Here is a 26,749-nt window from a genome sequence, read left to right on the forward strand (position 1 = left end):
AACCCGCCTTCCCTTCCCCCGCCCCCTGGCGGCGACCCGCCCCGCCCACCGGCGCGGGGATGGCCACGCCCCTACCTCACCCCTCCCGCCCAGTGGGCGAGAGCGGCGGGGTGCGCTCGAGCCCGGGCGCATGCGCGCGCGGGGGCGCGCCCCTAAACTCCGCCCCCCGGGCTGAGGCGGCGTGGCGCGGGGCGGGCTGAGGCCTCCCCGGCTCCCCCAGCGCGGGGCTCCAGGCCTGGAGCCGCGGTGGCGTCTCGGCTTTGAGGGCGCTTGAAAACGTGGCCTGAGCGATGCTGCGGAGCCCTCTGGGGCTCCCGAAGTGATACCCCCCGCGGTGGTACAGGGGAGGCCCAGCGGTGGTGCCCCAGCGCTTGCCTGCGTGGCTGGGGGAGAGAGCGTCGTCAGCTCACCTCGATGAGGAGAGAAGTCCCACGGAAGTGATGCATATTTTAAAATTCCCCTGTTGTTACCCCTTCCTCTCGTCTAGGGCCAGTGGAGCCATCTCTGTTGCTTACCTCGAGGCCTTCAGTCATGACAGAAAGAAGCGCCTTTCGGCCACCACTGCAAGCGTGTGTGGAGGGGGAGAGAAGAGGGGAGGGTCGTGAGGATCCTGTGAAACGGGGTCACCTGGACACCAAAGAGCCCTGAGGGAGCCTGGTGTTGAAATGTTTTCCTTAGCAGCAGGCCACGTTCTGTGCAACCTCCAGGAAAGACCAAGCCAGGGAAAGCTTAGGATACCAGCTCAGCTGCGCTGCTGCTCCATAGACACCACAAGAGGCCTCCATTTATCTCAGCTTGGAGTTTGTCTCCCGCCAGGGCATGCCACAGCCTTTTCCCACCCTCTTTTGCAGGCCGTAACAAGGACATAGTGGAACCATGCCCTCAGGCCAGCGATGGGAAGGTGTCTAGAACAGCTGACAAGTAGTTCTTAATACTGACCGCAGTTTGGAGCGGTCCGTGGTCATCTGGAGTCAGGAACAACAGTAGAATTGCTTGTGTGCCTGCCTGAACGATACAGACAAAAATCAGAGAGAACTGATTTTGCTCTTCTTTAAGAACCTTTCTAGGCAGAGGCAGGCTGTTTCAGGAGGGACAGTTTCCACTCAACCAGCTCAGCTGGAGCAGGAAGGAAGACACAAGAATCATTCCCACCGCTTTCTTATGTTATAAATCAGCGGAAGAGCCCTCCAGGTGTGTGAGTGGCATATCTTGGAGCAAGCGATGGCCAGCGGACAGGCTGTGGCAGCAGGGGGCTTGGGGAAGAACACATTTCCCTGTGTGAATCGAGGCTGAAGGGGCTCCAACGTGAGAGACGTGCAGTTTCAGTCATGTGTAGCAATGCAATTGTGGTGAGGGTGGGAGTGTTAAGTAGTCTTGACTTCCAGCAGTGGCTTGATGCTCTTTTAATGACAACTTTGCAGCAAATATATTAGATTCAGATGCACTTCAGAAATAATTGCCAGTTAATTAACCTTATTCTATGGAACGATGGTTTTTGCTGTAGGGGATCCTGCCAGAGGATTCCAGCTCCCTTTCCTGTAAATCCTTTGTCTGTTGTTTTGTTACATCTCTTTCTCCCAAATATACAAAGATTTCAGATCCTTCCCCTTCACACAAGGCTCGCAAACACTCAGCCATTCAAGCAGACTTAGGTACATGGGCAGAATTACTTTTTTAAAGGATATATTGGCCAAAGATAGAAGAAAATGCTAAATTTAGAACCTCAGTCTACAAACAAGTTTCCACATGTTTAGCTTTATGTATAAGGTTGGCCTCACTGATGTGATTTGGAGTGTTCCTGTGGGTAAAGCTGTGAGTGGGTACAAGTAATTATAGGAATGGGTCTCGAGTCTGCATTAAAATCAAAAGTAGGCTGGACAGATTTAGTACTAATAAAGATTTGTTTTCTTACCAGAATCCAGAAGAATTCTTGATGCTGCAGAAATCTGTGTAGGACGGCATTGTCCATGTCATTAAAAAGCAACAGGGGAGTTTCTCCGCTTTAAAACATGATGTCACTTTTTCAGCATTGCAGCAGAAGCTTATGCTTATTTAATGACATTCAAGGTTGCAGTCGTGCACCTTGATGAGCACAGGCAGACCCTGTCCTCGCTGAGAGCGCCGCTGAAATCAGCGAGGCTTCGGGTGTGCTCAGAGACTGCCAGCGTGTATCGCATTGCAGGACTGGTAACTTAGGAGTCATTTCTGTCTCCTTATATCCATAAGCGAGTCCTTCTGAGACTGACAACAGCGAGTCTGTGTGTGGCTGCGATAGGGCAGAATGTGATCTCAGTGAGAGAATAAAACAACTTTCCTAAAGATATCAGCTAGAAAAGCTGCCACTTTCCTTGTTTGTACAATGACTAGTCACCTCTTGCAGTTAAAGGTGTGCCCTGTTCCTAATTTAAATGTCTGGCTTCAGCTCACAGTCACTAATCATTGTCATTCTGGGTTATTTTTTTCCTGCCCATTTGGGCTGGAACACAGACCTGGTGCAAAACATTTTTTTCTTTGTGAAAATACTTGTGCCAGATTCCGTCTGGATATTCCTGTGGTTCTGTCACTGAGCCTCTGCCCTAACCTTGAGTGAGGCAATTAACTACTTGGTCTGCAAAAAGTGAATAGTAAGATTCACCAAATGAGGCTGCTTGCAGTGCTAAATGAATGTTTATCCAGCATTTTGCAGCCCTCCAAAGGAAAGTGCTACCAAAGCTTGTGTGCTGCTTCATGAGTATCTGCATACAGAGACCAATGGCTTTATGCAGCACTTGCAAGATGAAATACTGCACCAACAGGGGTTTTGTTGGCTGTATTGATCAAGCTTATTTTTTGCTTTGTTTTATTTATGCTTCTTACCTTCAGCAAATCCTGTTACAAATTGCCACGCTGTATTCTCATACAGCCAAAATCTTCCCAGGAATGCTGGATATCGGTCACTGAACCTCAGCATCCGCGCACCAATAAATGAATTATACAATTCAGTGACTACCAGATCCACAGCTCCCTCTCTCACGTTAAACTCCCGTATTTCTCATTCCTCCCTCTCTCTCTCCCCTTCTCTCCGTTTGTATATTTATTGTTTCTCATTGCTTCTGTGTCCCCAGTGCTAGGGGCTATGCACAGGGTATTTCAGGTGACAAGCTGTACCTACTGCCTTCCTGTTCTTACTGATGTTTTCTCTGTAGAAAAGGAAGAAGCATGATCAGTCTGCTTGGCTGCTGGATAAAAGATGAACAACATGATTGAACAACGTGCCGTGGGGAGCAGGGAGCATAGGGCAGCCCCCGCACAGTGCTCTTGTAGGCGCTCGGAAACCGCACACAATGGGAAGCAATTACAGGATCGCTGGCAGAAGCCATCACATCATTTAGTTTCTACTGATCACAGGTGAGCTATGTTTAGGGAGATTTTTTTTCTGCCTTGTTTCGATGATAATGGAGGCTGGGGCTGGAAAGGAAAGTCATGATTTTTGGCAAGGCTTGCATGAGGCGATACGGAAAAAAAAAGAAGGGTCTCTGGCAGAGCCAGCTTGCTGCACTTGCTCCGTTCCTACGGCAGGCCCTTGCAGAAAGGGATGGTGGAGGGGGTGGCATTGCAAGCCCTCACGCAGCTCCATCCCGAGCTCCACCCAGCTGCCTCTGCCAACTTCAGCCTGGTGCTTCCCACAGGCGCAGATGCCCTAATGCTCCTGGCTCCTCTACAGGCCACTGTTCCCAGGAAAGAAAAAGAAATAGAGATGGAGCAGTTGAGAGAACAAGCATTAAGGAAAGAAAGAGGGCTGCAAACAGAGAGAAGGAGACAGTAGCTTCCTCCCCCCAGCACCCCCCAGAGAGCTGGAGAGCCAACGTGGAGAGCTGCTGCCATGGGAAGGGGGAATGGCGAGGAAGTGCTGATCCCCTCGAGAGAAAGCCAAATGTCGCTGCAAAACAGAGTTTGTACAGAGCTTTAGGCCAGTTGCGCTTTTGAGGGAGGGAAATGGGGTTGTTTCCGTTGTGCCAAAGCATATGATTTTATTGAATTCTGTGATACACTAAATAAAGTCTCTTCTCCTCGAGTCCTGGGATTATGTGAACTTTTAAAAAAACCCCAACTTTATAATAGAATTGTTTCTAGATGTCATGGCTGCAGGGAGAAGCTTCAAAACATGACTCATCAGAGGCTCAAATACCAGAGAGCAAAATTAAAGAGATTTCAAATGATTAGACGAAACAACAGACTGGTAACGTTGGAGTCTTATTCAGCTTAAATGCTTGCTTTTGGCAACATTTTGTCTCACCAGTTTTTAACTCCACCTGTCCCAACACAGACATTTGCCTTTCTGTGGGCATGATTATCTCCACGGCACTTCCACCCCAAAAGCTAGGACTGTAGGAAGGGTCTTTGTCCAAACAAAGATTAATCAAGAAACAGATGGATACGTCAACACTTTTGCATATAATATGACATGAAGCTACAGCGTGCGTGTGCTCAGTCGTGTCCCCGAAAGGGGAGACCGTTTGGATGACTGGATACAGCCCGCTCGCCATTACGTGCCTCTGCTTAACGTCCTCAAACTGCAGGAGGGTTGGGAAACGTGGTACTCGGGTATTCGGGTGACAGGCTCCGTAAAGGGGGATGAGGAGGAAGCTTTACCGAAGCATCGGCACAGGATAGGATTTTGAATTTTATTTTTATTGCAGAGCCAGTTGAAATGAGATCCTTTTTCATGGTGGGCTATCAATTACTGACGCCCGCTGTCAGCAGCGCCCCGAGAGCTCTTGTTTCCCAGTATTTGGTTATGCTTTGAAAGCGTGTACTATGCCAGACACCCGAGCAATGGTCACACACAGATGAATGGAGGTAAAGACACATCAAAGGAATAAACAGATCTGCTTCCCCGGGTGTGGAAATACTGATGTTTATTTTCATACCGGTTTGTATCCTAGATTCCTGGATGTCCCCCATCCACACCTCCTGTAGCCATATCCCTATCACAATGAGAGTCCGCTTCTAATATGGCACGTTAAGCTCCCTCCCATGTTTTCCTCCTGATGAGGTAAGAAAGAGACACTTGACGGTGTGCGATTTGAAACTTGGGCCAAGCAAAGCGAGCAACCATTAGCTCCCCCTGAAATATATATCTCAGTAAGGGCAGTTCTTTAGGTTTCTTTCCTCCATTCAAGCCACCAATTGTCACTAAATTTGCCACGCGGCCGTGCAGGAGCACAGGAGCTGTGCTCTTGTAGCAAACCAAGCTAAAAAAAGCCATCCCTCCACAAAGAAGAAAATCCAGACCGTTTTTTTTTCATATAGTTTGGTTATTTTGAACGTCATAACTTTATTGAGACACCAGTAGTTACCACCTTCACTTTGTTAACCACAAATATATAGGACATTGTAAACACAGGTGCCGAGGTGGCGGGGTTCGCTGTAGTTGGATTTCGGAACGGACGGGGGCGAGGGGCAGAGGGGGAGGAGGGGTGAAGGGACACTCGGGCTTAGACAAGACCACTCAGGGGATCCTGTATGCGGCAGGCCATCCATGAGTCATCGTATATACGTATATATGTATAGCTTTATATTATACATCTTTTTAAATATATATATATAATATATATACTATACACAGGCAGTAATGCGGCGAGGGAAGGGGCAGGGCAGCCCAGGTGGTGTTACAGATGCCACGCAGGCAGCAGGGAGTTGTCTGGATGGATGGTTTGGAGTTGCTGCATGAGGTGGCCTTGCTGGGCTCCTTGCCTTGTACCTGCTCTGAGGACCGGAGCCGAGACTCCTGCGGGAACCACTCCGCAACGCTGCCTTCCCGGGTCCTCCCAAGTGCTTGTGAGGGTGCAGGGACAAAGACACCTCCTCCCCTGAGGGAACCGCCAGGAATAACGTGGAGGGGAAGGGTGTGTGATGAGGTGATGAACAGTGCGGTGGGGACGTGAGTGAGCCGGGGATGGGGACATGTCAGGAGACTGAAGCCACAGGTAGAACTGGGGCAAAGTTTCATCATCCCTTTGCCATTCACAGCCCCTGCTTCCACAAAACAGTCCCTTACTTGGGGGCTTCGTAAGATAAGAAGACATCAAGGGGCCATTGCTCCCAACAGGGGATGCATAATCCTCTGTAATCCAGACAAATGGCAGAGGGGGAAGAAAGCCGCCTTATCGTTTCGCTTATACAGCCTTCCCTCTGATCTCCTAATCCCTAGCGTGGGGCTGATCTCACCCACGTTTAGGATCTAAAAGGGACATGTTCCAGCCAGCTGCTCAGGTCTTGCCTACGATCACCAGAAATAGGCAGCACCTTATCAGAAGTGCCTAAGATAAGATAAGATAACCAACCCTTTGGCTAGGTCTGTATCTCTCATCAGCTGCAGAACCAGCCAAATGCCACTGGGAATTGCATTTTAAAGAGCTACATGCAGACAAGGAGAGTCCCACCACCAGGCCTGTCACCACCAACCCTCCACTGCAAAGGCTAAAAGCAAGTCAATCCAAGCAGAGTATGCCTTCTCCCATGAGCAAAAACAAGAAGTTGCCCGAGTATCTACTGTTACAGTGTCCCCTGCCACACCGATGCCTTTCGTATGACACAAAGCAAGGAGGAAAGGGACAGAGAGATGGGCAGTAACCCAGGATGAAGCCACCTGGCTCATCTCTCACTGAAGTGCCAGCTCTGAGGGGGAGGCTCATTCCTACCTCAAGCCCATCAGAGCCCATCAGCTGGTTATATGAGGGAAGCAAGCCAAAGAGGATAAAGAAAAGCTTGCTCATTAGTCAGCCCCAAATGGTGTTTAGCCATCTACGTAACTCTGATGAGAGTAGGAGCATGTAAGATGCTTCTGTGCTACACTCCAAAACAGAGCCCCAGATAGACCCCCATGTATGGTCCATATCTCTCCTCATGCACCTGGTCCCTCACCCACTCACTAAGGAGAGGGGACAGGTGATGGGCAGTTCCTCCCAAAAGTACAACACATTTTTGTGCTGAGGGCTGGTTATTTATAGCCTCCTCCTCCACACACCCAAAACAAAAGCATGAAGGGTGACAAAGATGAGTCTGGGTGAGTACAACTGGTTTTTCTCCTCCTCCACCTCGTCATTCGTTCTTTCCCCCGGCAGGAGAGATGAACTGGAGGGAGCTCCCCCCACAGCCACAGTCATAACGAACCTCTCTCAATAAAGTAACCCCCTCCCAAGCCTAAATATTAGGCTAAGCCCACAGAAAAAGAAGCCCAAGGGGCTTCCCTCCAAAAAATACCCCTCGTATTTACAGTATTGCTTTCACTCACAGCCACAGAGCAAGGGATGTGTGCCCAGTCCCTCCTGGTGCGTCCGCGGGGCTGGCTGGTCCCCCTCTCCCATCCTCACCAGTGGTTAACCACCAGCAAGGGGGGGCAAGCCATGGGGAGGACAAGCCATGGGGAGAGCCACCAGCAGCACAAGTCTGCTGGTGGGAGCAGGTAGAAACGGTGCCTATATACAGCGGAGAACAACTGCCCCCCCTTCCCTCTTGGGGCCTGCAGCTCGATGTTTTTCTACCCCTTCCCCGTCGTTGTGGGGCAGGTGGAGAGGAGTCATGCTGGGAGGAGGGGAAGGACTGGTAACCTCGGTGTCCTCCAGAACAGATGTTTACACAACCACAGGCCAGACCTATGTCCCGTCCTCCTGACTCCTAAGGGTGCTACGGAGAATAGGCTGCATGCTCAAGGGAAGCACCTATGGATGTTGGATCTGCTCCTGACCTCTGCTACTGGGGCCAGTGTTGCGTGGAGCAGGGTGGCTGCCCAGGGGATGGAGCTCCTCACTGTTGCGAGGCCTACCCTGCTTCTTGTGCTCTGAGAGATGTCTGTGCTGGGAAGAATTGTCCAGGTGGCTATTGCTGAATTGTTTCCCTTTAGGGACTGTCTTCACGCATAGACATTACTTCTATCCTGGAATAAACAGTGTGCTTCCAGAGCTATGTCTTTACTTGAAGCAAAATCACGGGGAGTGTGGAATGATATCCATATGAGCTCTGTCTGAGAGTCACTACCGCCATCTAGGTGAGGCTTTAAAGACAGCCAGGATTTAGGATTCTGCAGAGGACACACTAAGATATAATCTATGGCAAGTACAGTAAGACCAGTTTTCAGAGAGCTCAGTCTGGCCCCAACCAATTCTCTGCGCACTAAGACCTCCTCCCCACCCCAGTGGGAGGCAAAGCGCAGCCGCGTGGGGCAGGACCCTTCCCCGCTTGGTTGCACCCCTGTGCAAGAGCCAGACGCACGCTGGCCATCCCAGCAGCGGTATTTCTTTCCTGGGGGAGTCCTGCTCCATTCCTGCGTGCTACAAAGGTAGTGTCGGCAAGAGGCTTTGCACTGTGGTAGCAGAGGAATGGAGGATGGTTCAGCAGGACCTGAGGAGTGAAACTGGCTTTCTTCTCCCCCTCCTCCCCAGGGTGAAGTGGCAAAGCTCTCCTCTCCCCCTCGAACCAGCCCAGCTGGGGACGAGGGCTCTCAGGGCCCCCTAGAAGCCCACCTCCTCCATCCTTCTTCCCACAGGGACTGCGGCTGGGGGCCAGGGACTGGGCATGGCTGCCCTCTCGCCTCACCAAACACTGGTCTGAGGAGAGTGGCGAGCAGGACGTACAGGAGAGGGGAACCACCTCCACCTCAATCCAAGGGGGCTGGGGAGGGACTGGCTCTCTCATGGCACTGCCTTTCTGCTCTGCCCAGTCTCTTACTGTAACCTACAGACGTGCCTGTGGTTTTTGATTGTACCTGCAAATCTTCCTCCTTCCCTTCCCATTTTATCTTTGTGCTCCCCCCTCCCAATACCACTTCTCCCCAAACTCTCTAAAAATAAAGCACCCCTCCCTCACTAGTGGGCGGGAGAGAAAAGCCCCCCTGTCTTTGCACAGGGGACGCCATTCCCGCTCCCCTCCAGCCCCCCCTCCACCCTTGCACGCCTGCATGCTGACTCCCAACACCATCCCCCTCCCTGAGCCACCAGGCCCTCCGGCCCGATTCGGATGCTCCCACATGTACTCCAGCCTTTAGTGACAGTGTCTCTCCTAGGAAGGTCCCTGGTCCCTCTCACCCCTTTCCTTCTGCCTCCAGCACCCTCTCCCCTGCCCTGCTGGGGCCATTGCCCCTCTCCTGCCCACCAGCCAGACTCTGCCCTCTGCAGCAAGGCAGGAGGGAGAGGAGGGAAGGGGGGACCTTTCTGCCGCAATGCGGTGACAGATTTTGGAAGAATTTCATTCTGGCAGGTAATTTTGGGGGGAGGAGAAGGAAGAGGTGATGGGGAAAACTTTTTTTCTTTTTTTTCCTTTTTTAAAAACGATAAATAAAAACAGATGACCCAGAAGGCTGGAGCATAGCTGAGAGCCACCTCTTGTGCTACTACGCACGTGTCTGGTTTGTGCCTCGGCTTTCTGCCGGCAGTGGGAAAGGGGGCAGAAGGGAAGGGGGAAGGGAAAGGGGCATTGGTGGCTCAGTAGTTCTGCGTTTGGTACCCCTGTGTCTCGGTGTCGAAAGCATCTGCCGGAGGGGGCTGCTGGTATGTCCCCACCGCGTCTGTAGCATCCTCCTCGTTCGTGTAGGGAGCATAAGGCATGCCGGAGTCCTGGCTTGGGTCCATGTAGTCCTGGGAGAAGAGGGCCGAATCGGCACCCAACTGGAAACGCTGATACGCCAGGAATGCCTGGCCCACCTTTAAGGGAGGAGGTGGAGGGAAGAGATGGGAAGCAGAGGGAAGGGAAGAAAGAGAGGAGGAACGTACCGAGAAAGAGAAACAAACAAAAGTGGGGTTAGTAGTGGTTACAGATTAGTGTGCGAAGCCTGCCTGGAAGATTGCTGGTGAAAAACTCCCGAGAGCATGGAGGTTCAGGCTGCCCCACAGAAAGTGCAAGCCCACCTGGAGAGAGGAGGGCTGGACAGGGATGGCTGCGAGCCCAGCTGGCTGCGTGCAGCCTGATGGGGCTCCCTGCTGCCTCTGGGGTGTGCTGGGCACCTCCTGCCCAGCAGTGGGGTTTCACCGACATGGCACAGGTCACAGAGGCTCAGACAGCCTGTGGTTATCCCATTCAGACCCTCCTGCCCCTGGGAAAGGCAATCTGCCTAGGCTCCATTGCAGAAGGTTCGTCTGCCGGGCTGGATGTATGCAGCCATTTTGCCTGCAGAGGCCAGGAAGGAGAGCAGGATTTGACCCGGAGTAGCGAGGTAGTGGTCACCCCCCGTAATCCCTTCACCGGCCAACATCTGCACGGTGCAGCACAGACCTTGGGAAGGAGCAGCAGGAGGCAAGGCGGCTGCTTCCCAGACCAGGGGACGGTTAGCAAGCGTACTGCTGCCTCCTGCCCCAGGCACTGCAGGCAGGACACCCTTTGGTGGACTGAGGGAGCCCAGGCACAGGGTTCAGCATTGTGGAGCCCAGCAGGCACAGCTTGTCATCCCAGAGCATCCCTGATAGAGGTAAGCGGTCTAGTAGGTGATGGGTTAGAGGTTTTTGGGGAATGAGGGCTGGGCAAAATGGAAGAGATGATACAGTGGTGGAGGCAGGAGCATCTCCTGGCTGAAGTATTAGGTCTGAGCAGTCACCAAAAGAAAGGCACAGCGGTGTTACGCAGCATTAGTTAGGGTACGGGTGAGGGAGAGAAGGAGGCAGAGGAGGAGGAGGAGAAATTGCCAGTTCCAGCTCCCCAGAGGGAGATCCCCCATTCAGTGGACAACCTGGCCCACTCCAGTTCAATGGCCCATCTCTTCCCACCCCGTGCCCTGCCATGACTACACATGGACATCCATGGTCAGGGTGTTGGAACTGTCTGTGCTCAGTAACCTCCTCCAGCTGCATCCCTCCACCTCTTCCCCCAAATTCCCCTGTCAGCGAGGGGCACTAAGGCAGCAAGGATGGGGAGTTAGGGAACAAGGTGTTGTATTCTTCCTGAAAAGTAATGTCTCTGAGTCTCCGGAAAGCCAGAAATGTGAGGAAGCCCTGTGAGGAGAGAGAGGGGTGCGGGGAGGAGAATCAGTAAGGAAGAGCAAACCAGAGCATTTGATTGAAATAAAAACCCCAAGGAACTGGAGGAAGAGGATGCCTATTTAGTCACTCGCAAGTCCCTGCATCAGGGAGGACCAGTGCAGATGGCAGCACCTCAAAAAGAGTTCTGGGGGACCCCTTGCAAAAGCCTCCCTCCTCATCACACTTTCTGCTGGAGCTTGCGAGGGGCCTTCGGCAGCACTCGAGTGCAGTACACCACTCATGGGGACATACACACGCTGCTGTGCCTTGCCCCTACTTGGTGTCACCTTGGCGACGGTGCTGACCGCACAACCCTTTGCAGCCCCCTTCCGCTCTGATAGCTTCGTGGTCTTACGGCGCCCTTCCTACCTGGCCCCCGCTCAATGTTAAGGGCTATAGGGAGAGAAGAAGATAAAGCCACAAGGACTTATGCATGGAGACTGGCCTAAAATGCTTTCCTGCTTGGCACTATCCTGTCACTTCAGACAAAAATCACTTGGGCTTGGTGCTTTAAGAGATGGGAGGAAATCGCGGAGGATATTTATATTGCACACCACAGTTTTTCCAGGAAACCAGCAATAAAGAACTTCTGGGGAAAGGGCAGCCTTAAGAGACAGCACCATCCCCTTCCTAAGAGGCGACCCAGTTAGGCGGCGCTGCAGTCCTGGGTGCAGAGGGAGATCCCAGAGGGACACCGATCGCAGCCTCTTGTGGCCACTGATGACATTTCACGTGACGAGAGCAAAGCAGGGCGGGAGATGGGTGCAACCCCCGGCCTGGAGCTCCCTTCTCTGCTTAGCATCTGTGAGGTGAAAATGCTGTTGAAGTCTTCTGACGCACAGGGAAAATGATGCTTGGGGAGCTGGCTTGTCCAAGGTCATATCAGAGGTTTGTCAAGGACACTCCTTACTGGGATATGGGACCCTCTTTCCCATTGTGCTTATTAATGCTCTAGCACCTCCTTCCATGTAAGTTTTTTGAGTCCTTGTTTCCCAAGTTTACCTCCTAACCACCTCCCCTCCTGCTTTTCCTTCTCAGAAGCCACATGAACTGACATCTCAGAGGGAATCACTCTTAGCCAGTCACCTTCCATTCTCCACAAGCTAATACAGTGCAGAGGACACTTGATGCAATATCACAGCTGCTGTACTCACCCAGGTGAAGATGGAGAAGAACGAGAACGTGATGGCTGCTCGGGCTGCATCCCCTCCCTCATTCATTGGGTTGTCCTCTTCTTTTGAAGCTTGCCACTGGTTGGTCAGAAAGCAGAAGCCAACGAACCAGAGGAATGCCCAAAAGGCTGGGATGGACCACCGCCAGCATGCCAAAGGGGAAGGGGAGAGACATCAAGAAGGTATGTGTGAACAGAACATAAACACATCACATTTCTCTGGAAGCTTCAACCCTATGAGACCCACCAGGGTGTTGCAGACTCGGCCAAACTCTGGCTGTGCAGCCTAAGCCCAAGCGAGCTGGCAGGCTCGCTGATAGCTAAATTGTCAGGGTGACGATAGGTGTCTGCAGAAGGTACCTCAGGAGAGTTCATTTGCTTGTGTTTGGATTGATCACAGGACTTGTATTTGGCCTTGGGAGGGAGCCTGAAGGTCTTCCAGTACAGGAGCAATCACCTGGGCTTTCCGAAACAGCCACTGCTTCGCAACCCTGTCCTGCAAGGACAAGCGAAGAGCAATTCCTTCCAAGGAAAGTGCAGAAGAGCGGGAAGCAGTGGGCCTGCAGTTGCACAGAGACCGGCCTTTGCTCAGGACAGCACAGGCTAAGGGACTCACACCGAGGAAAGGTGCTGAAGGATCATTAACGTGCTGCACGCCCAGGGAGAGGGGTGAAGGTAGGGGGGAGCCCTGAGTCCAGACTGGCAGCTGGTGGGGAGGAGTGGGACTCACCCTCTCTGCCAGGTGCAGCCAGATGCCCGGCAGCGAGGGAAATGGGCATTCCTAAGTGGCAGCAAAACAGGGCTCAGTCCTTCCCCTTTTCTTGTTAGCTGTACACAGGACTGCTAGGCAAGGGGCTAACCGTGAACAAACTTGCAAGCCAGAAGTCCTAAACAAGTTCAGATGCTGCACCTGATCCTGCTCTCACTCCACTCGTGGCCCCTTTGACAAACTGGGGGGGGACCCTGACGTGGAGAAGTTTGCCTGTATGGCTGGAGTAAGCCAAGAGAGTGATTCAGGATCACAGCACGAGAGCAAAGCGCCTCCTCACGCTGCTGCTGACTGGCTTTACACATGCACACACACATGCACCATCACTCTGTCTGTCACTTCAGTGCACTACTGGGGATGGAGAGATCCGACTCTTAAGTTAGAATAAGCCTCAGGGCTAGGTGAGGTCCTGCACAGCTAGTCACGTGGGGAATGCCAGGTAACCTAGGAGGACTGGTTTAGTCAGCCTGCATGAAATCCTCAATGTTTTTTTATGTTAAAATATATGGGATTCAATCACCTGGAGCTGGAAAAGAAGGAAGTACCATCTCCAGAGGCATCAACACTTGGCCTTAGCAAGCACAAGCATGCAGAGAGGCAAGACCTGCTGAGCCTAAAGGGCTCCCTGAGAGCCTGTGTTCTCCTATGCAGAACAGCAGAGAGGCTTCAGCCAGATTGGCTGAGAAAAAGAGAAAGGGAAAGAAAAGGAGAGAGAGAGAAGGCCTGAGAGAGTAGAGAACCCAAAGACCTCCCTGCTATCACAAACCCGGCCTGCGAGGCAGCAGAAGCTCCCTCCCTCTCCCTTGCCGGCAGAGGAGAGGGGCATTATAGCCAACCGGCCAGGAAGCTCACCTGAGACTCCGATGTCCGAGAGCACTGCCTTTTTGCGGTCCTTGACGCTGCTGATCTGCGGGAAGTAGGCATCCAGAGCCAGGTAAAGAAGGCAGCTGAGGAAGGCGAGGACACCCACGGTAATGCCATAGTTGCAGGCATTGCGATTGCGGTTGAAAATGCAGTGCTCTTGTGTCTCGTCCAGGCGGTTCACGTACCCTTCATTGACAATGGAGCCGAACACCACGATGGAGAACACCTGGTGGGGAGGGAGGCAGGAGACAACGTCAGGGCAAGCCCCATCTCTATGGACCAGCACAAAGGAGCTGAGCTTTGCGCAGGACAGCTGGCCTTCACAGGCACCTCTCTGCTCTGCTGAGCTGCCATCCCACTGCCTTGCCTGGGCTGTAGCCACGGGGAATTTACCAGGGAGACAGTCTCATTTTGTTTCTGAGGATTAACTTAAAATAGGACACTTTTAGATTGAGCCTTTTTACCCATCTGATCTAAAGTGATGTAAAGCAGTTGCAGTCTGGAGTAAGGGTGGCTTCCCACAGACACACAGGGAGGCGACGTGAAGTGTAAATTGGGATATGGTTTTGGTGTGGGTGCCTGCATACAAGGGCTCCAAATAGCGGAAATCCTCTTAGTCTGCACTTATTCTCCCACGCACTCCTTTCCCTTCTAGGAATTAATTGTTTCTACAACGCATTTGTTCATTAATTTTATCTATCCAGCTACTACACTCTTTTCCCCATCCACACTCCCACAGTTCACAGCTCTGCGGCTCCACTCTGCTGTGCTCCCGCTCTCCTCATCTCCCTACACATCACACACCTCTCTCCACCATTCTTCCATCAGCCCAGCCCATGACACCACCTATCCTTCTGCCCACTCACCCGTACGCCAGCACCCTCCAACCTTCCCCAAGGATTTCATGGGCCAGACATTCCCCCTCCAGGTGTGGACCTGGCAGGGCCACCATGAGTCTTCCCTACCTGTCACCGCCACTGCCGCTGCATGTTATTTTAAATCAGGTAGAATTAAGGATGAGTCCAGGTAGAAATGCCATAATCCACAGTTGCCAGTCTAATCTTTGCTCACAGACTTAGCCTTCGTCACCTGCCACAAGGCCGTCCCTCTTTGACACAGCAAGCTCACCAAAGCGGAGAGCTATTTACAGCAGCGCCAGTCCTGCATCTCAAATAAACAGCTTCCCCTCGCAGCCACGGGAGAAAGAGGGGAAGATTAAGACGGCACATACAGATCTTTCTTTGCAGGGCATCTTGAGACCCTTGGTAGGAACTGCTCACCTGCAGGCTGCCTGCGAGGGCCCCAGGCAGACGGGAAATGGGACCTCAAGCATGGTGTGAACATACATATGACGTGCACTAGGGCGTCATCGGAGCACTCTGCTGGCCTGGGAGTTGTCTGTGCAACAGGAGCTTGGCACCCTTGGAACCACTGCCCAGTCTCCAAGGAGAAGCAGCACACAAGAAGGTGAGTTGGCCAAGTCTCCTGCAGGGAGTGGAGGTAGGTCTGAGGGTTTGCTAGGTCAGAAGGACCCCAGTACCACTTAACCCAACCAAGCACTGTGAGAGCACACGGCAGACAACTTAGAAAGTGGAGAAGCAGCTTTGTGAGTGCAGGGAAAACTAACTGCTGATTAATACCAACCTGATACACCATCTATCATCAGTGGGGTTGGGTGCCTGAGATCCACAGCACAGACCTCTGCTGTTTGACATCAGAGGTCTGTGGCATCAAGAACCAGAAGAAAAACCTTACTCATGGTCCCCGACAGCCCTTGGTCAGATATTCAACACTGACCACATTTCAGCTGCCAAACTCTAACAAGTATCCACTGACATCGATAATATTTTTTCACTCCAAGGCTCATAATTGGGTCACACTTGGGTTGCTGACATTGGGCATATTTTTGACACACTAGAGCAAACTAAAAAAGCTGGAAGCTGGCGCTCCTAAGCGTGGGGACTGTATGGGTTCTCTGAAAGTTCACAAGAGCTTTTTAAGCTTGGAAGTAAAACAACTGATTTCTACTTCTCCTTCTTCTTCTTGAAAAATAGAGATTGATCATACTTTGCAGAAATTACCCATGAAAAACAAAATCAAATAAAAATCTCTTCTGCCTGAAGCAAAGGTTTGGTCTTCAAAATTTCAGCCTGCATGGTTGGGAAAGGCAGCAAAATTGCACGTAATTATAGCCAGGCTCTTTCAGTGGGAAGTTTTGCACACCTTCACAACATGCTGGGCTGACAGGTCTGCCTAGGACCATCGACAGTAACACCATGCTCCTCTAACCTCAGAGGCAGCTGACAAACTCCTTGAAGTGACGTCCTGATGTGAGGCTGTGACCAGCACCAATGCTGCCACCTGAAATACCAACCTCCTTATATTGGGATTATGAAGTGGGTGCCCTGTTTTCCACAGCATTAGACAAAAAGCATAACTTCTCTTTGGAAGATGAGAAACAGCCTCAAAAGCGGCATAGCCTGGTGTTCACTTTTGGTTTAGGGCTCAAAACTGGTAAAATGTCAATTTCCTGAGCCAGGTCAACCCTTGCAACGAGCTGTATTGCGAGTCTCTGCTTACTCATTTGGGATGAATGAACTTCTGTAATGGCCTCTCCCCAGAGACACCTCTGTTTACTCTGCTCATATCCTGATACACATCTTCCATCTGCTCTTATCTTTGGGTTTGCTGCTGGCCTGTAAGGGCTCTCATCTGTGAGTGAAGAAGCAGAATCATTCCTTTTTGCATTTGCCCCTTTATATCTATGTTGGCCCTTTGTGAAGACACTGCTCAGAGTCAAGAGACCAGAGAGACATCTCCCTCTCCCTAAAATTTAAGCAGAGGTGGCATTCCTAACTTCCTTTCTCCACCTTCGGTCAGCCAAGATGCCACAACTTCTCACCTACGAAGAGAAACCTGTTTTACAGCCTGGAGGTGTCCAAGGTATGATTTACTGGCAAGCATCTGATCTTAGGAGTTTTCTGGGGAGATTCCACTCAAGGTATTCTCACTCGTGAGCAGAACAGGTCACTGCAGATGCTTATCTTCTGTGTCCTGAAACAGCCAACTCAAAGTAGTCTTTGTCCTTAAGAAAGCCTTCTACAGACCAAAGCACAATAGCTTAAGGGACATCTCCTTCTATCCATGTTTTCCTCACTACTGGTATCAGCTCTGGTCCATGCTCCGCTCCCTGGTGCTGCAGAGAGGACAAGGTTAGTGGCAGTGGAGAGGGTTTGCTCCCTTTGCCAGCCTACCACCGCCCTCGTAGCACAGCAAAATGCTGTGAGGATCCACTGTGCACAGAAGCCTTGAGCTGGACTGGATAACAGAGACTGAGAAAGAATGGACAGGCTCAAACCAGAGGTTTCAGACCAACCGGCAGAGCTGGGCAGCAGGAGAAGAGGCAATCGCTGCTGCTGCCGACAGGCAGCGTCACCCGTTTTATCCCAGTGATGTCTGTACCCAGAAGCTGTTGTGACAGGTGCACAGACAAACAGTTTTCTAGAAAAAAATTATGAGAGCCCAGATCTCACAGCCCTCGGGAGAAACTGTTGCACACTTAATCCATGGCAGCTACTTCTTGTTGGTAAGGGGGCGGGTGAGTGGAAGCTCACTGACGTAGCAAGTCATCTTAGAAAGAGCAAATATTTTTTATTTCCTTGATTTCACAATCCATGCCCGTGCAAAGATGATCCAGACAGCAGGTGCAGTATGAATGCTGCCTGGATTATAACAAAGCACCAAGTCTGCAAGGAGGAAGCATTTACATTCCTGTTCCCATCACATCTGCAGCACTTCTGAAGAAATGCCAGCTACCAGCAGCAGTGGTGCAAGCCTCTTGCCCCTCTGTGTTACCATGGCTTCTACCCGTTTGGCATAGTGAATCCTCGCTGCACAAGGTCTCGCCTACAGCCACTAATAAAATAGTCCAAAATACGCATCCAGCTGCGAAGAGAAGGTGAGGAGAAGATGGCAGAAGTCTTCTCCTGACTGAGCACCGAGACGCGGGGAAGTGACTTGTCCAAAGGCAGACAGAAGGTGGGCGCAAAGCACTGCACCCCGATGCTCCCAAACACAGCCCATCCTTCTGCTCCACGGAGGGAGATCACTAGCTGCTTTCCTACGCTCGACGATGAAAACCAGCCAGCCATCCCCAGCTTTCTGCACCTCAGTGGCCTCATTTCTTCAGCAAGGCTGTTTAAGTCAGTTAACAGGACTTGAAGTAACTAGATTTTTAGGTTGAGAGGGTTTCCTTAAGCCTGCAAGAGCAACGTTAATTGGGCAGGCGTGCAGTCTGTCTGGAGGTGCACATTTAATAAGCAGTAATATATTCGGCTATGCTCAAAAAAAGGGACAGAAAACAGCACATGGAGAAGATCTGACCAACTCAGTGTTGCTACTGGGACCTGGCTTTTCTTGACTTCACCCCTCCTTAAACATTGCATCCACACAGGTTGTTGCAATGATTTTCCTAGACTTCTGTTTTCATCAAAGAGCTCTGAGACACCAAGTGAAGCCCAGAGCCAAGCACTTAGCAAAGCTGACACAGATAGAGCAACTTGCCAAAAGATGTAGCAAAACGAACATAATGCTAAGCACTGCAGGGAGGAGACAGGGAGAGGCCGAGAGTTTCCCTGTCCCAGTTTCTCAAGGGGCTCATACTGGCCATTCCAGGCGTGTAAGGGCTCACCACAGCAAGAAAAGTGCAGAACAGACAAAAGGCTGCATCCCACCATATAAAAGACCTTTTTTTCTTTTTCTCTCACTGATCTGGGTGATCTGATTTTGCCACAGGCAAAGGTGAGAGATGAGCCCTCAGAGAGGCTCTCCAGTCCCTCCTCACCTCCCTGCTGAAGGCTCAGCCCCGCAGAAAGCCAGGCAAAACCTCCTGAGCATCATGTGAGGCTTTCCACCACGTTGCCCATCCCCAGCTGTGCATCAGATGCTCCTGAGCATCATGTGATGGATGCATAGCACGGCCAGCCTCCGGCAGTGCACTAGGATTTTCCTGCACCTCATCCCAGGAGTTTGTAACGCTACCTCCTGACTTCATCCCCGAGATCCCTACGATGGTCATAGCGGGGATGAGGCCGAAGTGGGTTTCTGTTGAGCTGCCTGCTTGGGCTCGCTGCGATGCTCTCCGGTCACAGGCTCTGTCGCACTGCGTGTTGCCCCTCCCTCTCCCAGACCCTCTCTTTATTCTATTATAGAGAGGAAACAGTTTGGTGACATAATATTTCTCATGGGACTTCAAACCAAATCCACTCTGGGCAGAATGAAGCAATAACCTTTTCTGTGGCTGATCTGGTAATGACCAGGAATAAATCTGTTTAAAAAGAAAGCAAGAGCAGGGGAGAACGCAAACGATAAACTGGCAGAGATGATCTGGCTTTCATTTTCATTCAGCCACTCGCAAATGGAGTCTCTGGAAAGCTTTGGAGAGCCCTGCACAGACATGGATTATTATTATTATTATAATCATTAATTCTACTTGTATTTAGTTCATTTTGAAGAAAACATATGCAGCTTTTGATACGCATGGGACTGGCAGCTTGGAAACAGGCGGCCTCTATTTATTCCCTCCAGCCAGCACCCCCACGCAGGCAGCAAACGACTCCTGCCCACGGTCTGGATGGTGTGTCTGAGCCCTGTGCCGGTGCTGGAGGGGGCCAGCCTCCCCGTACCCGATTCCCCTGAGCATGGGATGGGGGAAGAGCACGGGTATGCCAGCACCTCCCTCCCAGCTCACCCTCCCTGGCCAGCAGCCACGTGGCACCAGCTCCCCAGCCAGGGCTGAGCCGGAGCAGGTGATGGAGGGGAGAAAGGCTCGGCATCCCTAATTCCTGCCACGGGATCTGGGACTGGCTTTCCAGGCCAGCCCAGTTTTTTTCACACATGGCTTGGCAGCTGACAGGCTGGCCATTAACCCTTCCGCCTCCCACCAGACCTGTGCCTGGGTCAATCTTCCCCTCCACAGCAGCCCAAGCCCCGGATGATGCTGGGGCACCACGGGAGCCAGCAGCTGGGAAGCCTCCGACGACAGCCAGGCCCAGGCTGAGCAGCCATGCCTGCCACCCTGGGCAGGGAGGAACAGCTTTGCAGTGGGAAGATGCCCACTGGTGCAACGGGAGGCTGTGTCCCAGAGAGCAACTTCAGGAAGCTCCGTCCAGTCCTGCAGGTCTCATGCTCTTCTCATGGTCAAACAGCTTCTTCTCTCCCACCGCTACTAGTGACAGCTCCCCATGGCCACACCTCCATGGTGGTATCCAGGTCCTTCTGTGCTTTCCAGATGGTCCCTACATCAGGTTGCCACTCAGCGAAGTGAACACCCAAAAGTCGCATCTTTTTCCATGAGGAAGAGTTCGGTTTCCCTTCTAGTGACACATCTCTCCCTCCTTGGCTTGGCTGTGCCAACCTAGGTGGAGGACCACATCCACTGGCACCTGCATCTGCTCCTCTCACAGCCACACTAGTCCTCTCTCCTGCCTTGTCTTGCCACAAATGTTTGCCTTAGCCACGTCTCATCTCCATGCAGTTTCTCTGCTCCTCACCTGTATCCCTCTCATGTTTTGAAATAGCAGATTACATACAATTATCTTATTTTTTTTCTCACATTTCTGACTGCCTTTGGTCCCTACGTGCTATTTCTCAGATTTTTATCTGCAAATGCCATTAATGAGATATTTGTTCCCGCTCCAAGATCTTTCCTGGAAATGCTATGCTGGAAACAACATGACCTGCTGTATCCAACCCCGAATCATCCCGTGGCTCTGCAGATCTATTGCTCGTCTTCTGGCATGGCCTCTCACCCAATCCCAGCAACAGCGATCCCCAAAAAACCCTTTTGAAGCCAACCCAAGGAAGGGGATCCCATGAAGAACCATACCTAGGGCTTGACTGAAAGCACGTGCTTTGAACCACTGCGTTTCTCTCATCGTGTGCCAACGTGTCTCACAAGCACACAGCCAGCGAGCATGGTGGCTGGGGCAAAAATCACGTGGAGGAGCAGAGGTAGAACATAGCATGAGCTATGGTCCATGAACATGGGGAACATCTCAGCTAAATTTAGCTGGGACAGAAAGAAGGTGGAGGTTGCAGCTAGTTTCAGACTAATGTGGCCCCTGGGCTCTAAGGCTTGGTTTAACTGCCACCGCAAGCCCACGCCGGGTGTCCTTTCTGTACAATGAAGGGCGGTGTCGGGGGAAGAGGCCACGCCAGGGATTGCTCCCGTCCTCCAGTTCACAGGTACCAGCCTGTTGTGGCGAGGCTGGGAACGCGGTTTCCGTCCTTCACCTGCCTTGTCTGCTCAGCCGGAGTTGCCTGGGATGTGCTGTGCCTGCAGAGACAGGGGATAGCACTTCTCATCCCAGCTCGAAACCTCTGCGCGCTCCCGCCAGCCAGGGGACGTGGTGGCAACGGCAGCAGGTGATGGAGGAGGAGACGGAGGGCAGCCAGCACGTCTCCTCACCCAACGTCCCTCCGGAGGGGCAGTGCCCTTGGCGTTAGAGAGAGATTTGGTGTCTCAATCTGTGTGGCAAGTTTTAATGGGCTGCTTTGCCTGCACGGCTGCGGTTAGAAATACTCTCACTCAAGCCACCTAGCTGGGCCTGTTTCCAAAAAGCAAGTTACTTTTGCCTTGTTAGGCTTTTATATCGAGCAGCGCTTCAGTTTCTCCAGCGAGCAGGTTTCCAAGCAGTCAGGAGTGCCTGGAACAACCTGTTTCAATTAGCATTTTACTTATTTATGGAGCCAGCGCTACATTCAACGCCTGCGGGTTGCAAAGGAGCCTCTCAGCTCCCCCGTGCCGGCTGCAGAGAGCACTGCGGGTCAGGGCGCGACAGGATTACACAGGGATGTGCCCACGCTCGCCTGCTTTATTTCAAGAATGATCCTGGAGCCACACACCACAGCACAGCTCTAGCTTGGTGTGGGTCACCCAGCTCCACTAGCTCCAGATGTTGGATCATCTAAGAAGGCTGAAGGCAGGTCTATAAGTCAAGGTGGTAAAAAACCCACCCATGCATCCATGTCTCGTCTACTGTGGGGCACCAGTTGTGAGATGCAGCTCAGCTCAGAGCATGCCTCCATGTTGCAGCCGGCAGCAAGAAAAGCGGCATGGCATGGAGCAATGCCTTGAGAGACCAGGATTGGGAGTAAACCCCAGCCACCCAGTGCAACAGGGCGAGTTGCTTGACTTCTCTTCACCTCCACTGGGAATAGGGAGGGAGTTGTACTGCCCTTCCCCACAGAGAGGTGGGGAAGCCTCCAGGATCTTCCAGGAGCGCATTGCTTTTGTCGGCAAGCCTCAGTCCAGCTGAATCGGACAAGTCCCCTCACTGCAAGATCCAGGTGCCCTTGGAGGCATCCTCAGCAGAGATGTTCAGGAGGGACTCCTCCGTAGGGCTGCCTCCCTGCGCTACAAGGTGCTGCTTCATTCAGGCAAGCACATCTGGGGCAGGCAGCAGCAGAGAAATGGCTCACGCTGAGGCTGAACATCCAAACCTGACACGGGTGCTCTGCAGGACCACTACCGCTCTCCAGCACCCATGCCAGGCAACCTTTCTGTAGGGAGACGCATACTTACTCCACTGTGCCTGACCTCCAAAGCACCCAAGAAACCTGAGCTGCCTCACAACACTGTCACAGTGGACAGATGCTTCAGAATTGCTAACCTCTTTCCATAGTTTAGCATCCTCCTTGTCAAACCTATCCCATCTCCTTCTCAGCAAGGAGCAACACAAATAATCTTCGGTCACCCCATTTGCTCCTGATCCTGCAGCTCTCCCTGGAGATTTGCCGCCATCTCAATTGGGCTGCAAACTCCCTGGGCAGGAGCCAGTTTTGCTGCCTGTTGGTAGAAAGCCATACGCACCTCCGTGCCATCATAATGTCTGCTAAAAGGCAGCATGACTTGAGCACAAGGTCACTGCCTGGGGAAGCGATCATGAGAATTTCTGCTCTCAGTGAAAGCTCATCACGTGAAATGGGCCGAAAGGAGTCTCTAGCTTGCCCTGGGGAGATGATGGACCACCCATGCCATGAGCAGGATAAAGGCAAATGAGATCTCAGGAGATGGCAGGCAAGGTGCTTCCAGTGCGTGCCAGAGCAGGTGAAAGGAAGGACTGTCACAGAGACCACCAGGAGGGAGAGCCCTTCGCCACCAGAAGAGGTTGGCTCATAGAGCCTGGCGATGGAAAGGCTAAGTGCAGATGTGATCACAGGCTATAAATATACCCAGGGGAAAACACCAAGGAGGGAAAAGCACCATTTAAACTGAAGGGCACAAGAGCACGAAAGCAAATGGATAAAAAACCAGCCACGAACAGATTTACGGTGGAAGGCCCTGACCGTTGGAGCTGCCGAACCCTCTCCCAGAGGGAGTGAGAAGGGCAAAAAAACCATGAGCTAGTCTTTTTTCAGCAAAGTTCAACCAATATATGGAAGGCGCCATAAACGGTCTGATGCTTGTGACAGCCTGAGATAGGACTTCAATGCCCATGAGGACCCCTCTTGGTCTCAAGATAAAAAAAAGACCAAAACCATAACTAAATATCTGGGGTGAGCTTGTGGCTCCTCGGCTTTGCAGGACAGACAAGACCAAGCTGGTGAAAAAGCAGAAGGAGGAACCCATATTTTGGGAGAGAAGAGGTGCACGCGTAGCCTTGCGCCACGATGGCCAGGCCAGTCTCGCTTGCTGGACTGCTGACCTGGAGCACCTCCAGCTCCTGCAAAAGGACTTTAATTTCCACGGCCAAGTGAAGTGCCTGGGGTAAATCCTGTCCTGTCCTCTGTCAAGGTCAGATGGGCAGGGGGAAACAACACGGGGTCCCAAGGAGATGCCAGTCCCCGGGAAGCACACCTTGCCTGGGGTACGGAGCTGAGCTCGGTGAGCGAGCTAACAGTGCCTGAGATACTCCGAAGCAGAGTAGCTGCCTAATTAAAAAATAAACATATTTCCTGTTCTCTCTCCCTCACCTGGTGCCTCTGGGAAGCCAAAATCCCGCAGTGCTCGGATGAAGGGGAAAAAAAAACCCACCAGACCAACAGGGAAAGAGAGAAAGAGGAAATTCTGCCACAGAGATTAGCAACGGGAGAGCCTTTGTAGGTCACATCATGTCCATCATCCCCAGGCACGCCAGGCTGGCTCTGCTCCACCCGCCCCGGAGCGGGGGGCGCGCATACCCCCTCGCCCAGCACCCAGCGGCAGCCCCGGCACGGCCAGCCCGCTCCCGGTGTGATGTGCTACACTGTAAACAAGCTTAGATGGATGGATGGATGGACGGATGGACAGACCACCCGCATTAATCATGTCCTCAGCTGTCTTGGGGCTCTCCGGCCGCCCTCCGAGTCACGTCACCCAGAGGGGACGTCACCCACCCACCCGGCCGGGAGCACAAGGGCTGCCTCCCCACCTCCGGCAGCAAGCAGGGCCACCTTCCCTCTCCCTCCACGTTTCCCCTGCCTGGCACTGCTTTTATTTTGTTTTCCCAAAGCCAGCCTGAAGCCTTTCCTCCCAGCTCCAGCGCGCATGTGTCTCCGCCGCTCTCTCTCCCTGCCCTCCCTTCTCCGCTCGCGGCCAAGACCTCAATCTCTCCCCCACCAGCTCGGTGCTGCAGCTCTCGCTCCCTTAATCCCAATGACCTTCTTGCACATACACGCCAGCCCCACGGGCAGCCATGGGATCGGCGTCACGGGAAGAGGGAGAGACCTTCCCCCTGGCACCCCGTGCCCTCCCCACCGCCCCTGTTAGACCCCCCTTTCCCCCTGCACCCTTCCCCACAACTTATGGAGAGGAAAACATTACAGGGAAAGGAGGTGTGTGGGGGGGGAGAGGATGAGGATAAACCACAGAGCAATGTCCAGCCCCCACAGCCCCCCCAGCTCGCCCCGGCATAGCCAAAGCCCAGTGCCCCCTGAGCCCCGACCTGCTGGGGAGCCACGCCAGGGCTGCAGCATCACCCCCAGCTCCCCCCCGCCACCCCACATCCCGCTGCCTCCCCGTGCCCGCCATAAACCCACAGCATGGGGGGCCGTGGGGGGGAAAAGACCCCCCCATCACCCCCAAAACAGCAGAGATGGAGGCGGGGTCACAGTCCAACCCCGCTCACCACTTCCCTCCCCAGGGAAGAAACGCCAAACCAGAGTGGTCTCACACCATATGGCCCTATATCTATATGGCCCTATATCCATATGGCCCTATATCCATACACACGGATATATATGTACACACAGCTGTACATCTGTGTGTGCGCACATATATGTGGATATATATATGGAGATATATACATATGGAGATATATAAACCTAGAGATAGATCCATATATCCAAACATACATGCATATATATATATATATACATGGAGATATAGCCATAAAAGCATATGGAGGCGTACACATATATATGTGTGTGTGTATGGGTCTAGATGTGTGGAGACCTATCAATGGACATATGCCTATCTATATACGTGGATACATACGCATACACAGGCATATATAAAATGTGTAATAATAAATATATCATACATCACAGCATATAATTATAATAATATATAATGGTATATAATGGTATATAACATAACAATGATTTTTATATATATATACACACACATATATATACACACACGCAGGCACGTAGAGAGGCCGGGGTTGGGGCCGGTGGCGGCCGCCCGCCCCGGAGGGAGCCCCGCGCCCCCCGCAGCCCGCCGGGGCGCCCCCCGCCCCGGTGCCGGTGCCCCCCCGCAGCCCGGCGGGGTCGGCGGAGCCTTACCCAGGAGAGGAGCCGCAGGAGGGTCTGCGGCTGCCGGATGAAGGCGTGCGGGTCGAAGGCGCCGCCGGCTTTCCCCGCTCCAAAGGCGCCCCCGTCCATGGCGGCGCGGGGGTGGGCGGGAGGCGGGCGGGGGGCTCGGCGGGCGGTGCCGGGCTGCGCCGAGCCGTGCCGAGCCGAGCCGAGCCGAGCCGAGCGGCGCCGAGCCGTGCCGAGCCGTGCCTGGCAGCCCGGCGGCGGCGGCGACGAGCCGCGCGCTCCCGCCCACGGGGACGCGCCGCGCCGGGAGCGCACCCCGCCCCCCTCCCCCGCGCCGCCGCCGCCGCCACCGCCTCCCGGGCCACATCGCGGGGGGCGGGGGGTGTCCGTGGGTCAGGAGTGTGAGGAGGGGGTGCTGGGGGCGTGTGTGGGGCGCGGGAGGGTGCGGCTTGGGGCGTGGGGGTGCGGGGGTGCCGAACACCTCCGCGGACGAAGGCACCCCACCAGCAGCACAAAGGGAGAGGGAGGCAGGTGTGCTGCCCCGCTTTGTTTTGGTAGGGCCTAGCAGAAGTGCGGGGCCAGCCCCCCACCCACTCCCACCCTCTACCCCCCCCCACCCCCCCACCCCGTCACCCCTCTGCCAGGCAGCCCAGCACAAGTCTTTCGCTTGCAGCCCCCGCAGGGGGGTAAGGCTGGCCCCCTTGGGTGAGACCCAGTCATCCTAGGGGAGCCGCCAGTGGTGCTCCCTGGGTGCAGGCAGCTGCCTGCACCCCTGCCAGGCACCTGCTCCCAGGCAGAAGTGTCTGGTGAGCCTCAAAATCGCAGCAAAGCCTCGGGCTCTCGTTTCTAACATCCCTCACCCCACAGGCACCGCGTCCCTGGGAGGGAGGGGGGCAGCCGAAAAAAGGGCCTTTGCGAACATGGGGAGCCCAGATTTTGGGGAGACCTCCTGACGCCAGGAGGCAGAGGCTGCGAGATACGCACCTCACATTCACGGTACCACCATGGCCACCGGCACAGCCGGGAAGGGATCCCTGGGGAGAAGCCATCCAGCCTTAGGGGAGGCTCAAGTTCCTCGGCCTGTGCCTTTTGCACAGAGTAGCTGTGTACCAGCAGCCCGCTGGCTTCTGCAGGGTCCCCGATAATCTGTATTAATAGGACTGAAATTAAAAGCAAGCCCTTGCGTTGTAACGTGGTTCCCTAAGCTCGGCAGCG

At 53.2% G+C, this 26,749-nt stretch overlaps 1 protein-coding gene across 2 annotated transcripts; it reads right to left on the reverse strand.

Moving 5' to 3' along the window:
- Positions 1-9,345: 9,345 nt before the first annotated feature.
- On the reverse strand, positions 9,346-25,828 carry SYNGR1 (synaptogyrin 1). Of its 2 annotated transcripts, none has more exons than XM_087764890.1 (4): positions 25,559-25,808; positions 13,781-14,018; positions 12,143-12,288; positions 9,346-9,680 (listed from the first exon to the last, which is right to left on the reverse strand). In XM_087764890.1, exons 1-4 carry the CDS (start codon positions 25,655-25,657, stop codon positions 9,462-9,464), a joined length of 702 nt encoding a protein of 233 aa, XP_087621016.1. In that variant the 5' UTR covers positions 25,658-25,808; the 3' UTR covers positions 9,346-9,461. The 2 variants fall into 2 exon arrangements, with proteins under 2 accessions (XP_087621016.1, XP_087621015.1); XM_087764889.1 differs by having other exon boundaries at positions 9,541-10,961; positions 25,559-25,828.
- Positions 25,829-26,749: the final 921 nt, after the last annotated feature.

The sequence above is a fragment of the Nipponia nippon genome, unplaced genomic scaffold (genome assembly GCF_047370975.1).
Source record: "Nipponia nippon isolate SJK-2023a ecotype South Korea unplaced genomic scaffold, ASM4737097v1 scaffold_3, whole genome shotgun sequence".
NCBI classification, from domain to species: domain Eukaryota; kingdom Metazoa; phylum Chordata; class Aves; order Pelecaniformes; family Threskiornithidae; genus Nipponia; species Nipponia nippon.